Source organism: Nelumbo nucifera, chromosome 1 (assembly GCF_055504915.1).
Source record: "Nelumbo nucifera cultivar China Antique chromosome 1, China Antique-T2T, whole genome shotgun sequence".
NCBI classification, from domain to species: domain Eukaryota; kingdom Viridiplantae; phylum Streptophyta; class Magnoliopsida; order Proteales; family Nelumbonaceae; genus Nelumbo; species Nelumbo nucifera.
This window is the reverse complement of record NC_142649.1, coordinates 118,625,119-118,637,219: the sequence shown is the minus strand read 5'-3', so window position 1 is coordinate 118,637,219 and position 12,101 is coordinate 118,625,119. Positions and strand designations below refer to the sequence as shown.

Here is a 12,101-nt window from a genome sequence, read left to right as displayed (position 1 = left end):
TGTAGCAGGACATTCTGTGAGGTCGGTGTGAAGAGCGATTTGTGAGAGTAGATCCGGATTCCGGACTCATAGGGATTTACGGGGCAGATCTCTGACCCTCTAGACAGCACAGGCTGCTCGAACGTAGACAGCCAACCTTTCCTTCCTATATTTTATCTGCCACTTTTCGTCCACGTGTAACCTACATCGGCTAATGGACGTACGGAAATGAGGTACAATGTCAACTGCCATTCAACAAGAAACTTGGCAAACAAGCTTCCAAAGTCCGAAGTCGAAGCATTTTCTATGTCGTGGCGTGTCTTCCCACATTATGAGATTTGTAAATCTTCAGCGAGCTCACTGTTGCTCCGCTTCATGGGGCATATTAGGAATCTGAAATCGATTCCTACCCCACATCCGCCTGGTTTCCGATTCCGTCCAACCGAAGAACAGCTCTTATGTTACTACCTTAGCAACAAGAACAACAGGGAGAGCCCAACGCACCATAACCTTTCAGTTGTCGATGTTCCACTCTTAGGCTCAGATGTGATTGAAGAGTTGGATCTGTACAACTATGACCCCTGTGACCTACCGGAGATCGCGTGTTTTCCATTTGGTGACGGCGGACGTAAGAAGCATTGGTATTGTTTTACTGCAAAGGCGACAAGTGACCGCGGGAAGCGGAAAACCAGAGGCGGCTTCTGGAAGAGCAGGGGACGGGCCCGGGATGTTATTGGAAAAGGAGTTTTATTGGGGAAGAGGAAGACTTTTGTGTTTTACAGAGGGAATTCGTTGAAAGCAGAGAAGTCTGGTTGGATGATGTATGAGTATGCCCTTGTTGATCATCTGAAGGTAAACAGGGTTCTCGGAATTCTTTTTGTGTCTGTCATTCTATTTTATTTAATTGGATTACTTGATTCTGGTTTGCAATTTGTGAAGAAGACCTCTGGAAGGTTATTTTTCTTTCTCCTTGTCTCCATGGCTGGTTGAATGTTTTATCTGAATGTGAGAAAATGTTTTTCCCCTCAAATATTGTTTTGGAAACTACCTGGGTATTTGGTTGACTAGCTTATTACCATTGTCGGCTGCCTCTTCCTTAAAAAATTGTAAAATGCAATTGGATATCCTTGTGAAAAAAAAATGGAGCAATTTAGCAAGTTAAGCAGGCAAATTTCGTTCTTTTATTCTTGTTAGAATCGACAGTACAAGGGTAATTTGGTCATTTTCCTATTTAATTAAGGTTGAATTGTCTATTTTGTCTGTCCCATAACGAGGGACAGATTTGTCTTTTGTAGTCTAATACCAAGATTATAAATATAAGGTGGGTCGTATTGACTTTTCCTCTTCTAGACTAAACCCTTTCTTCTTTCTTTATTGCTTACTTGTCTCAGACCTGGGACTGAACTAGTGTTAATCGAATTATTTACATGGTATAAGAGCACTAGAAAATTAGTTTTGAACTCACTTTTTTTTTTCTTCTTTCCTTCCTCATTGGATTGCCATATCATAATTTCTTTCTAAAATGACTTCCAAACTAATCGGAGGATCGATAAGGGACCAAAAAGGAGTAGTCGTTTTTCCTTATTGGAGGTAACTATGCCTCCAGTTGCTGTGGTGGTTTGCCAGAAACCCTCTAATCGATGACTCGGAGAGGGCTAGTTGTGGACAGGTGTGAACAGAATTCTCTAGTCGTTGATAGTGTAGTGTGTTCTCTCTCTTTTGGATTGGATTTCATCCATGTGGCAGTGTTGATTGATAGCGGTGTTGTAACAACAGTGTTTTATTGGGTGGTGTGTGGTGTAGTGCTGAATAGTGAATGATGACTTTTGTCTCTTATAGTTGAATCTTTTTTTGGTGTGTGGTGACTTTGTTATAATGGCTACAACTGGAGAGGGTAGTGATAATAAGACTGGGGTTATGATTTCCCCTGATTACCTGAATGTTCAAATGATCTCTATCAAGTTAAATGGTTATAACTATGTGCCATGGGCTAAATCAGTGGAAGTGTTCTTAAAAGCCAAGAAGAAGGTGAAACATGTGAGGGAGGAGAAACTCTCTTCTGAATCTCCAAGGTTTAGTGAGTGGGAATAGGAGGACACACAAATTATGACTTGGTTGTGGAATAGTAATAGCATAAAATTAGTGTGAACTTTATGTTCTTGGATACAACTAAGGAGATTTGGGACCATGCTAAGAAACTTGATTCTGGCCAAGATAACACTAGTAGAGTGTACCAACTTTATTAAGAGTACTTTAACCTAAGCAGGGAAATCAATGCCTAGAAGAGTACTATGCAAGCATGAGCAATCTCTGTAATGAGCTTAATGTATATCACCCTTTGACTTCGGATGTTAAAATTCAGCAACAACAACGAGAACAATTGATGTGACAAGGTTTTTAGTGGGTTTAAAATCTGATTATGAACCTATTCGAGCACAAATATTAGGCGGATCTGCTCTCCCCTCTCTTAAGGAGGTGTTTGCCCGACTCTAGAGGATTTCTATTGAACCTACGGAGCATTCCGCCCTCTCAGACAGGTCTGGTTTTGTGGTGGCGAGAGGGGGAGGTCGTGGAAATAGAGGTGGTGGAGGTGGTCGTGGATTTCTAGGGACCTGAGGTAGTCCTATGTTCAATCGTACTGGTGGTCGCAGTAGAGGTCGAAATTCAGGGGGAGGTCGTGGTAGAGGACTAAGTACTGGTCCTAGGAGGTGCACATATTATGGATTGGAGGGGCATATTGTTAACTTTTGTTATAACTTACATGGTCCACCCAACACTTTGGCTAATCATGCTGTGACTAGTGGTGGTGGTATAGTTAGTGAGAACCAACAGGTTGATCAGACACCCTCCGCATCTATATGTGTTTCTAGGAAGGAAACAATGAGTGTCCCATGTGAGGAGTATGAGTTTCTTTAGACATCCTCTCAGCAGAACACAACTACGCTTGCACATTCAGGTATGGCTTGCTTGGCATCCAAACCCTCACACTAGATTATTGACTTTGGAGCCTCTGATCATATAATTGGGACTCCAGGTGCGTTTTCTTCACTTTCTCAGTCTTCCACGTCCTAAACAATTACCCTTGCTAATGGTTCTACCTCTCCCATTTGTGGTGTTGGTGATGTTGATATCACTTTTTTTTTATCTTTATCCTCAGTCTTATATGTACCCAAATTTCCCTTTAACTTCATGTCTGTTAGTAGATTAACCAAGTCACTTAATTATTCTATAACTTTTTATCCCTCTTTTTGTGTGTTTCAGGATCTCAAGACAGGGATGAAGATTGGTGGAGGGCATGAGGCAGGTGAATTGTATTACCTTGATAGTGGTGGTTCGAAAGTAGTTCTTCAATCATTTCTTACTCCTTTCCAGTGGCATTGCAGACTTGGTCATCCATCTTTCAAGGCCCTAAAATTTCTAGTTCCGTCTTTAAGTCATCTTTCATCATTGAATTGTGAGTCGTGTCAGCTTGGGAAACATTATAGTCTTAGAGTTGATAGTCGTGTTTTGTGTCCTTTTTCTTTAGTTCACTCAGATGTTTGGGGTCCAAATAAAGTAGTGCCGTACAATGGCTACAAGTACTTTGTAATTTTCGTTGATGATATTCAAGGATGACATGACCTTATCTTATGAAAGACAGAAGTGAATTGTTCTTTATTTTCCAAAAGTTTCATGCTGAAATCCGTATCCAATTTAGTGTTCATATTAAAATTCTTTGCTTGGATAATGCAAAAGAATACACCTCAACACCATTTCAACAATACTTAGAGCATCATGGGGTAATTCACCAAACTTCTTGTTCTTATACCTCACTACAAAATGGCATGGCTGAATGGAAGAACCGACACTTACTTGAAACTACTTGGTCTACTATGCTTGATATGAATGTTCCAAAGCGTTTTTGGAGTGATGTTGTCCTTACATCATGTTTTCTCATCAATTGGATGCCTATGTCTATCATTGGAAGTCAGTCCCTTTTCTCAGTCTTGTTCCTTACTCTTTCTCAATTCCCTCTTACTCCCAAAGTCTTTGGTGTTCAGAATTTAGGGCTTGGACCGGACAAGTTAGATGCACGTGCTACAAAATGCATCTTTCTTGGCTACTCTAAAATCCAGAAAGGGTACAAGTGTTACAACCTTACCTCTCGTCGATCTTTTGTGTGTTCTAATGTCACTTTCTTTGAGTCTGTTCCATTATTTTTCTAGTTCTGATATTCCTCCTCTTGCTCTTGTGTTTCCTCTTCTAATTCCAGTTGAGGATTCCATTCCTACGGTTCCTGTTGTGTCTCAGTTGTTGTCTTCTCCAATGCAGGTTAATACTGAAAGGCCGCCAATCACACAAGTGTATAGTTGTATACTCATAGAAGAGCACCGACCCCTCCTCTAGTTCAGCCCTCGTCGACAGATCTTGCAGTTGTACCTCCTCCTTCTGACCTTTATCTTCTTATTGCATTGTGGAAAGGTAAATGTAATTGTACATCTCATCCTATTTCCCATTATGTTTCTATTGCTCACCTTTCTGCTTTCCATTGACAATTTATATCTTTGTTATCATTTGTTTCTATTCCTAAAAATGTCCAATAAGCCATTTCCTCTCCAGGGTGGCAACAAGCAATGGAAGAAGAATTGTCTGCACTGGCATACAATCACACGTGAGAGCTTACCACTTTCCCTCTTGGTAAGCATGTTGTTGGATGTAAGTGGGTATACACAGTGAATAATCTTCCAGATGGCAGTGTGGAATGGTTGAAAGCCAGGTTTGTGGCCGAAGGCTATTATTAGTTGTGTGGTGTTGACTATACGGAGACATTCTCTCCTATGGCTAAGATTGGCTTAGTTCGGGTGTTGATTTCTTTAGCAGCCATGTATGATTGGCCCCCTCTTTCGGCTTGATATAAAAAAATTCCTTCTTATATGGTGATCTTGTTGAGGAAGTATATATGGAGCAACCACCAGGATTTGTTGTTAGGTGCCAAACCAGGTAAAACACCCATGGAACCAAATGTCAAATTGAGTATTGATGCAGGTGTAGAGTTTGATGATCCTGGAAGGTATAGGAGGTTGGTGGGTAAATTGAACTACTTGACTATTACTCGTCCATATATATATCATTTGTAGTAAGTATGGTGGGTCAGTTTATGCAACATCCTTGAGTTCCACATTGGGAGGCAACTCTAGGAATTGTTAGGTACTTGAAGGGAGCTCCAGGTCGTGGTTTGTTATACAAGAGTGGAGGAACTCTTGAGATAGAGGGGTACACAGATGCTAATTGGGTCGGATATGTGTCTAATAGGAGATCCACTACAGGGTATTGTACCTTTCTGCCTCTGGATGGCAATCTGGTGACTTGGAAGAGCAAGAAACAAACTGTGGTAGCAAGAAGCAATGCTGAAGCTGAATACAGGGCCATGGCTCATACTACATGTGAACTAGTGTGGCTGAATTTTTTTTTGCAGGAGATGGGGTTCTTAGTTGACAAACCCATGAGGTTGTATTGTGATAACCAACCTACAGTCCACATTTCTTCTAATTCAATTTTTCACAAGAGAACAAAGCATATTGAAGTTGACTGCCACTTTGTAAGAGAAAAGGTGATCAGTGGAGTGATAAGTACAGCTCATGTGAGTTCAGGAAACCAATGGGCAGATTTGTTTACAAAGGAGTTGAGTCAAGGAAGAATGGATTATATATGTAACAAGTTGGGACTATATGATATATACTCTCTAGCTTGAGGGGGAGTGTTACAAGGGTAGTTTGGTCATTTGTCTATTTAATTAAGGTTGAATTGTCTATTTTGTCCGAGTTTAAGTTGTTTGTCCCATACATAATGAGGGACAGATTTGTCATTTGTAGTCTAATACCATGATTATAAATATAAGGTGGGTCAGCAGAGAGGGATTGGCTTTTACTCTTCTCAGACTGAACCCTTTCTTCTTCTCCTCTCCTCTTTTTCTTCTTCTTCTTCTTCTTTTTTCTTTCTTACTTATCTCAGACCTAGGACTGAACTAGTGTTAATCGAATCATTCACAATTCTCACTGCTGTTACATTTGAGAGCGGTCACTTTGTGAACAAAAATGCCAAAGGTTAGGACCTTATCCAATCCACCCCACCCAAGACCCAAATAGCTGGGACCAACATTCTGTAATGGCTTTTTTTTTTTTTTTCTTTTTAATTCTCACTGCTGTTCAAATGGTGAATTGGGAGTTACATTAGTGGCATCGACAGTGGCCAAGGGACTGGCTGGATTAACCTGTTTCTGTGAACTTTACCTGGTTATACATGCCATCCACGTACAGAATGATATCAAACCTATGCAGCCACTATTTGGATAAATATTTAAAAGAATGACTTGAACATGCAATTTAAAATGGAGAAAATTGGGTTTGACTGAATTTATTCAACAAGAGTTATGGAATACCTCTTATACATTGCCTTTGTTGTTACATAGAGTATTTTGTTGTTACGTGCATAATACATGCAAGAAATTTATCCATGATTTAAGCTTGGGAGGTTTCATAAATACCTGTTTCATCTCATTTTCACAACTGAAAAGTAACATGCTAGCAGATCATATCTGATAGCCTTTTCATGCTCAAACTGAAAGGAAAAAAAACAATACCTTTGAAAAACTACATCCAAATATTGATAGGCAATAAAAACAGGTGGAACTAAATTAAGAATCCTTCATATTGTGAGATCTATTTAGACTTTAGAGGTATAAGCAGCTTGACCAATGTTGTAGATTGTAAAGTTTGAACCTTAACAGCCACCTATCTTTCTGATCCTAACCCACAGGCTCATGTAGAAATATATAATTTTAACTGGTTCCATTCATTTGGAATTAAGGACTGAAAGTATTGTATGCAGTTTATCTTGGTGGATGAGAAATGATAGTAGAGTTATTCATTGAGGTGAAACAGTTGGGAGAATGGGTGCCTCTTCACATGAAAGGTGGGGGCCACAGGTAGTAAAGGCGCAACAGAAATTTAATACGGTTGAACTGGGCGAAGGGAGTAAAATCAGGAGGTTGAACCAGGACAGGAGCTTGGTCGAATGGGGAAGAGAGGTCCATGTGATTGTGAAAGTGGTCACGTGGGTCGAGCACAAATTCTGGAAAAGATTGGGGTTTGATGGACGATGTTGTTGGTCCAGCATCTTCCATGTTGATGCCTGTCCAGAAGATGAACTTAGAGAATGACGTAACTGGAGTTGTCCTAATTGATGTTCAGGAGGAGGAAGGAAGTGGCTCTAAGGAGAATGCAGCAAAGGAGGTGGATGGCGACCAGTCACCTGACATAGAAGCAAATGACAGGGAGGAAACGAATGAATTTGGAATGAGGAATCAAAGAATTGCCAGAGAAAAAGAGACTACAAAACAAGACCTCTTGAGATAGATTGTGAAGAGGAAGTGGAAGGCGAGGAAGGTGAAATTCTGATGGACGAAACACATGAAATTGGAAAAAAAGCTGACTTGGAGACAGTTATCAACAAAGAGGTGGAGGTAAGTAAAATTTTGGGTCTATTTTTCATAGGTGGTGAGAATTTGCAATGAATGCCTTTAAGGAAGTGGATGAAGCAACGGATGGAGTTACATTGAGGAATGGGAAGGATTTTCCAGCTTCTGAGGCTTGCGGTTCTGCCTTTGAAGCTGGAAAGGATTAACAATAATGGGGAGGGGGTGGAGAGGAAGAATAATATGACTCTTCCTAATATAGTGAAAAGATTTAAGAACCAAAATAAAAACCGAAATGTGACAGTCTCAAAGATTTTTCCTAGACTAAGGGGGTGACCTTTTTGGAGTTGGTATAAATAAAAGGGCAAATAAGACAAGAAAATCTACAAAGAGGAGAAAAGAGGTTCTGAAGGAAGTGTGTGAGCACTGCTGATGGGAAGGGTTTTGGGTTGGGCCTCTGATCATTAGGTTTTTGGAAAGAGGGGAGATAAGTTATGGGTAGGGGTTCTGGCTTTGATTTGGGTCTATTTGTGGCAGTTTTTGAGTTTAGTGTTTTTTGTTTTGTTAGAGGGATTGTCTGGAAGTTGGGGTTTGTTGGTTTATTTTGGGTTTTCCGGGTGATGCCTTGTCACCTGCTGTACTTTTTGCTGGTTTTTCTAATAAATTTTCTTCTTTTATCTTCAAAAAAAAGTTAAGAGAATGATGTGGGTAGGTTACCTACATTTGTCAACCTATGGTTGGTGGATGTAGGGACTTTGTTTTGTTTGGACCAAAACTGAATGTTCACACTAAGGAAATTGAATGTAGGGACTCTGGTTATGCATAATTGAATGTTCAAGCTAAGGAAACTGTTATGGTCTAGGCATGGTTCACAATACCGACGATATTTGGCAAAATATCCCCGATATATCCCCATTTGCTAGGTGGCAATACGAAATCTTCCAGGAATCTTTTTTTCCTAAATATCTCTGAGATTTGCCAATATGTTGGTGATATTTCAGATTTCATTGATATACTTATGTTTAAAGTTTAAAATTTTAGAATATTATTAAAATCTTTTCATTATTTCATTAAAATCATCTTGATTTTTTTTAAACATTTTCCTAAAAGAAGCGACAGGGAATTGGTGATTGGATAATTGGCTTACAACTTTGATATTTGGGCAGCCCAGTGCATGAGGGTCCCACCAATATGGTGTCTGGGGAGGGACAAATGTACATTAATCTCTGCACATACAGAGATGTTGTTTCCAAGATTTGAGCCTTGGTCACTCAGGTTGCAATGGAGCAACCCAATTGTTGCAGCAAAGCCCACCCTCATAATATTCACTTACTAAGTCACTATAATTCAAAAGAAAAAGAAAAATGCATATATATATATTTTTGATAAGTGAGTGGAATTTTATTAATGATCAAAGAAATAGAGAAGACAAAACATATATAACTAGTACAAGCTTCCCGAAGAGAAGCGTGAGGTGCAACCTCTCTCACTTAGCAAAGAACAAAAAACAAAAATAATTACAACTTCACCCAATACAATTGTGCCCTAGTAACCCCTTGCTAAGCTAGAGAATCAACACAAGAATTGGATGCCCTCCTCATCCACTGGATTCTCTATATCATGTTCTTTGTCAACCATATAAATTTCTTCATCTTCTTCTAGTTGCCCCAAATTACATCTTCTGGTTCCTTTAACCACCCCACCACCACCTTAGAATCCCCTTCAATTACCAACTTCTCTAGATTTAGCTCATTTGCAATTTGTAAACCCTATAGAACTGCCATCAACTTGGCTCTAATAGAGTCTCTCACCCCTATTGGGCATGAGAATAGGGCTATGGCATGTCCTTCCTTATTTCTTAAGACTCCCCCCACTCTGGAAGGGTCCGAATTGCCTTGACTACTTCCATCAAAATTCAGTTTGACAAAATCTTTTGGAGGGGTAACCACTTTGAGGATACTAGATCATTCCTCGGATAACACCTTTTCTCTACAAGCCAATTCCTTTATAGATCATCAAAAGAAAAATATGAAAAATTGTCCAAAGTTTTCAACTAGAGAATGGATCAAGTCCAAACACACTCTTTCACCACTTTCTTACTTCTCTCCTTCTGTAGAAAGATTCTTGCAATCCTCTCCTCCCAAATCATCCAAGTCAATGCTGCTTGAAGGATAAAAAAGACCCTTAACCTCTGCTAGCAAATTCACTTGCACCCAAATGAAGAGAACACCCATTCCCAGAAATCTGCAATAAAAGAGTAGGAAATAAACAAGTGGTAATAATTCTCATTGTTGGAATTGCAGAGAACACACCGATTAGGGGATAAACAAAGAGTTGGCCTTCTTTTCTGAAGATTATCCAAAGTGTTAATCTTCCCTAGACACACTTCCTAGCAAAAGGCGGCCTACTTTTGGGGGAACTGGTTTACTCCAAACTTCAGTATAGTGAAAAACTTGGGGAGAGGGCAATGAGCACAAAGAATGGAAGAAATGCAAGTAAAAAACACCCTTGGGGTGAGGAATCCACACTTGACCATCATTTTTATAAGGGTCTGTGGTGATTCGTGGGGATTGGGAGAGAGAGAGAGAGAGAGAGAGGTACGGTTGAGAGGAAAAAAGTAACTACTGGCTGCCGCAAGTTTTCTATTTATATTAACTTCATAAAAGAATCAGAAATTACAAGTATGCCCCTGGTGGCATATCCTAGAATCAGAATAATAAGAAAAAAGAAAGAAGAAAAAAGAAACAAGTAACTGTAACTGTCCAACAGCATACTAACAGCAGCTATAAAGTAACAATTAAGTAAGCCTTACAACACTCCCCCTCAAGTTGGGCTGAAGATGTTTATCATGCCCAGCTTGTCACATAACTCATTGTGCCGCGAGCACGGAAGCCCCTTTTTAAGGACATCAGCAAGTTGTTCCTTGGGGTTGACACAAGGGATGCAAATTTCCCTTTTTTCCAGTTTCTCCCTTATGAAGTGTTTATCCACATCAATATGCTTGGTCCTCTCATGTAGGACTGGGTTGCTGGCGATGTTTATTGCAGCCTTGTTGTCACAGTAAAGGGACATAGGACTATGAACAACAACTCCAAGCTCCCCTAGAAGGTTCTTTAGCCAAAGGACTTCAGCCACCCCATGTGCCATAGCTCTATATTTAGCTTCAGCACTTGACTTTGCTAGCACACTTTTCTCCTTGCTCTTCCAGGTCACCAGATTTCCTCCCAGAAATGTGCAATACCCACTAGTGGACTTTCTATCATCCACAGCTCCTGCCCAATCAGCATCTGTAAAGACTTCCACCTTTAGGTGATTGTGTTTACTGAATAATAGGCTTGTTTCTGGATATTTCTTCAAGTATCTAAGGACTCTCTCTACTGCCTCCATGTGTGGCTTCTTAGGAGAGTGCATAAACTGGCTTAGGACCCCAACGGAATAGGCAATGTCTGGACGGGTCATGGACAGATAAATCAGCTTTCCCACTAACTTTTGGAACTGCTTCACATCTTTCAGAAGTTCACCAACACAGTCACCTAGCTTGTGGTCCACATCCATAGGAGTATCTACTGGCCTTGCACCTAATTTACCTGTATCCCGTAATAGATCAAGGGTGTATTTCCTTTGAGAGACAAAGATACCCTTTTCTGAGCGGGCAACTTCAATCCCAAGGAAATACTTCAGGAGTCCTAGATCTTTCACTTCAAATTTAGATGCAAGGAATTGTTTCAAGTTCTGTATCTCTGAGCTCCAACTTCCTGTAATGATGATATCGTCTACATACACTATCAATACAGCAACATGGTCCTGACATCTCTTCACAAAGAGTGTATGATCAGACCGACATTGTTTGAATCCCATCTCTTGAACTGCCATGTGAAACTTACTGAAACAGGCTCTGGGAGACTGTTTTAAGCCATAGAGAGACTTTCGTAGCTTAAACACCTTATTTTCACTCCCCTTGGCATAGAATGTAGGAGGTTGAACCATGTATACCTCTTCTTCTAAGTCACCATTCAGGAAAGCATTCTTTATGTTCAGTTGATGCAATTCCCAGTCAAGATTAGCAGCTAAGGATAGGAGAACCCTAATTGAGTTCATCTTAGCCACCGGGGCAAAAGTCTCATCATAGTCAACCCCATATACTTGTGTGTACCCTTTGGCCACTAGTCTTGCTTTGTACCTTTCAACTGTTCCATCTGCCTTGTGCTTAACTGTGAACACCCATTTGCACCCCATGGGGTCTTTCCCCTTTGGAGTATCCACCAATTCCCAAGTCTGATTTTGTGGAGGGCATTAATCTCCTCCTTCATGGCATCTACCCATTCAGGGCATTTTAAGGCTTCTGCAACATTTTTGGGAACAATGATGCAATCAACTGCCGATAGGAAGGCTCGGTACGAGGGGAAATGTGGTCATAGGAGACAAAGTGGGTAATGGGGTGTTTGGTAGTACAGGACCTGACTCCCTTTCGTTGGGCAATAGGAATGTCAAGGTCATCCACAGTAGGAGTAGGGTTAGGGGGTGGACTTACCTCCTGGGAGTCTAATGATGTCAATTGCTCAGTGTTTGGCTGCTCCACATCTCTATCACACTGCTGATTTCTCCGACGTGTACGCTGGAAGACACCCAAGATACTCAAGTTGCCGGTAGTACCCGGGACCACCCTAAT

General features: G+C 40.5%; 1 protein-coding gene across 8 annotated transcripts in view; it reads left to right on the top strand.

Annotated features, from left to right (window-relative positions):
• The first annotated feature begins 235 nt into the window (after positions 1-235).
• LOC104601740 (NAC domain-containing protein 101-like) overlaps positions 236-12,101 on the top strand; it is a 38,524-nt gene continuing 26,658 nt past the window's right edge. The window contains exons 1-4 of one of the 8 annotated variants that reach the window (XM_088894058.1): positions 242-831; positions 3,241-3,283; positions 4,291-4,440; positions 4,579-4,714. In XM_088894058.1, the coding sequence (XP_088750184.1) occupies positions 286-831; positions 3,241-3,283; positions 4,291-4,295 (594 nt within the window). In that variant the 5' untranslated portion in view covers positions 242-285 and the 3' untranslated portion in view covers positions 4,296-4,440; positions 4,579-4,714. Of the gene's footprint in view, positions 832-3,240; positions 3,732-4,290; positions 4,441-4,578; positions 4,715-12,101 lie in introns of those variants that run through there. The other 7 variants (XM_010265190.3, XM_088894038.1, XM_088894048.1 and 4 more) reach the window with 7 other exon arrangements.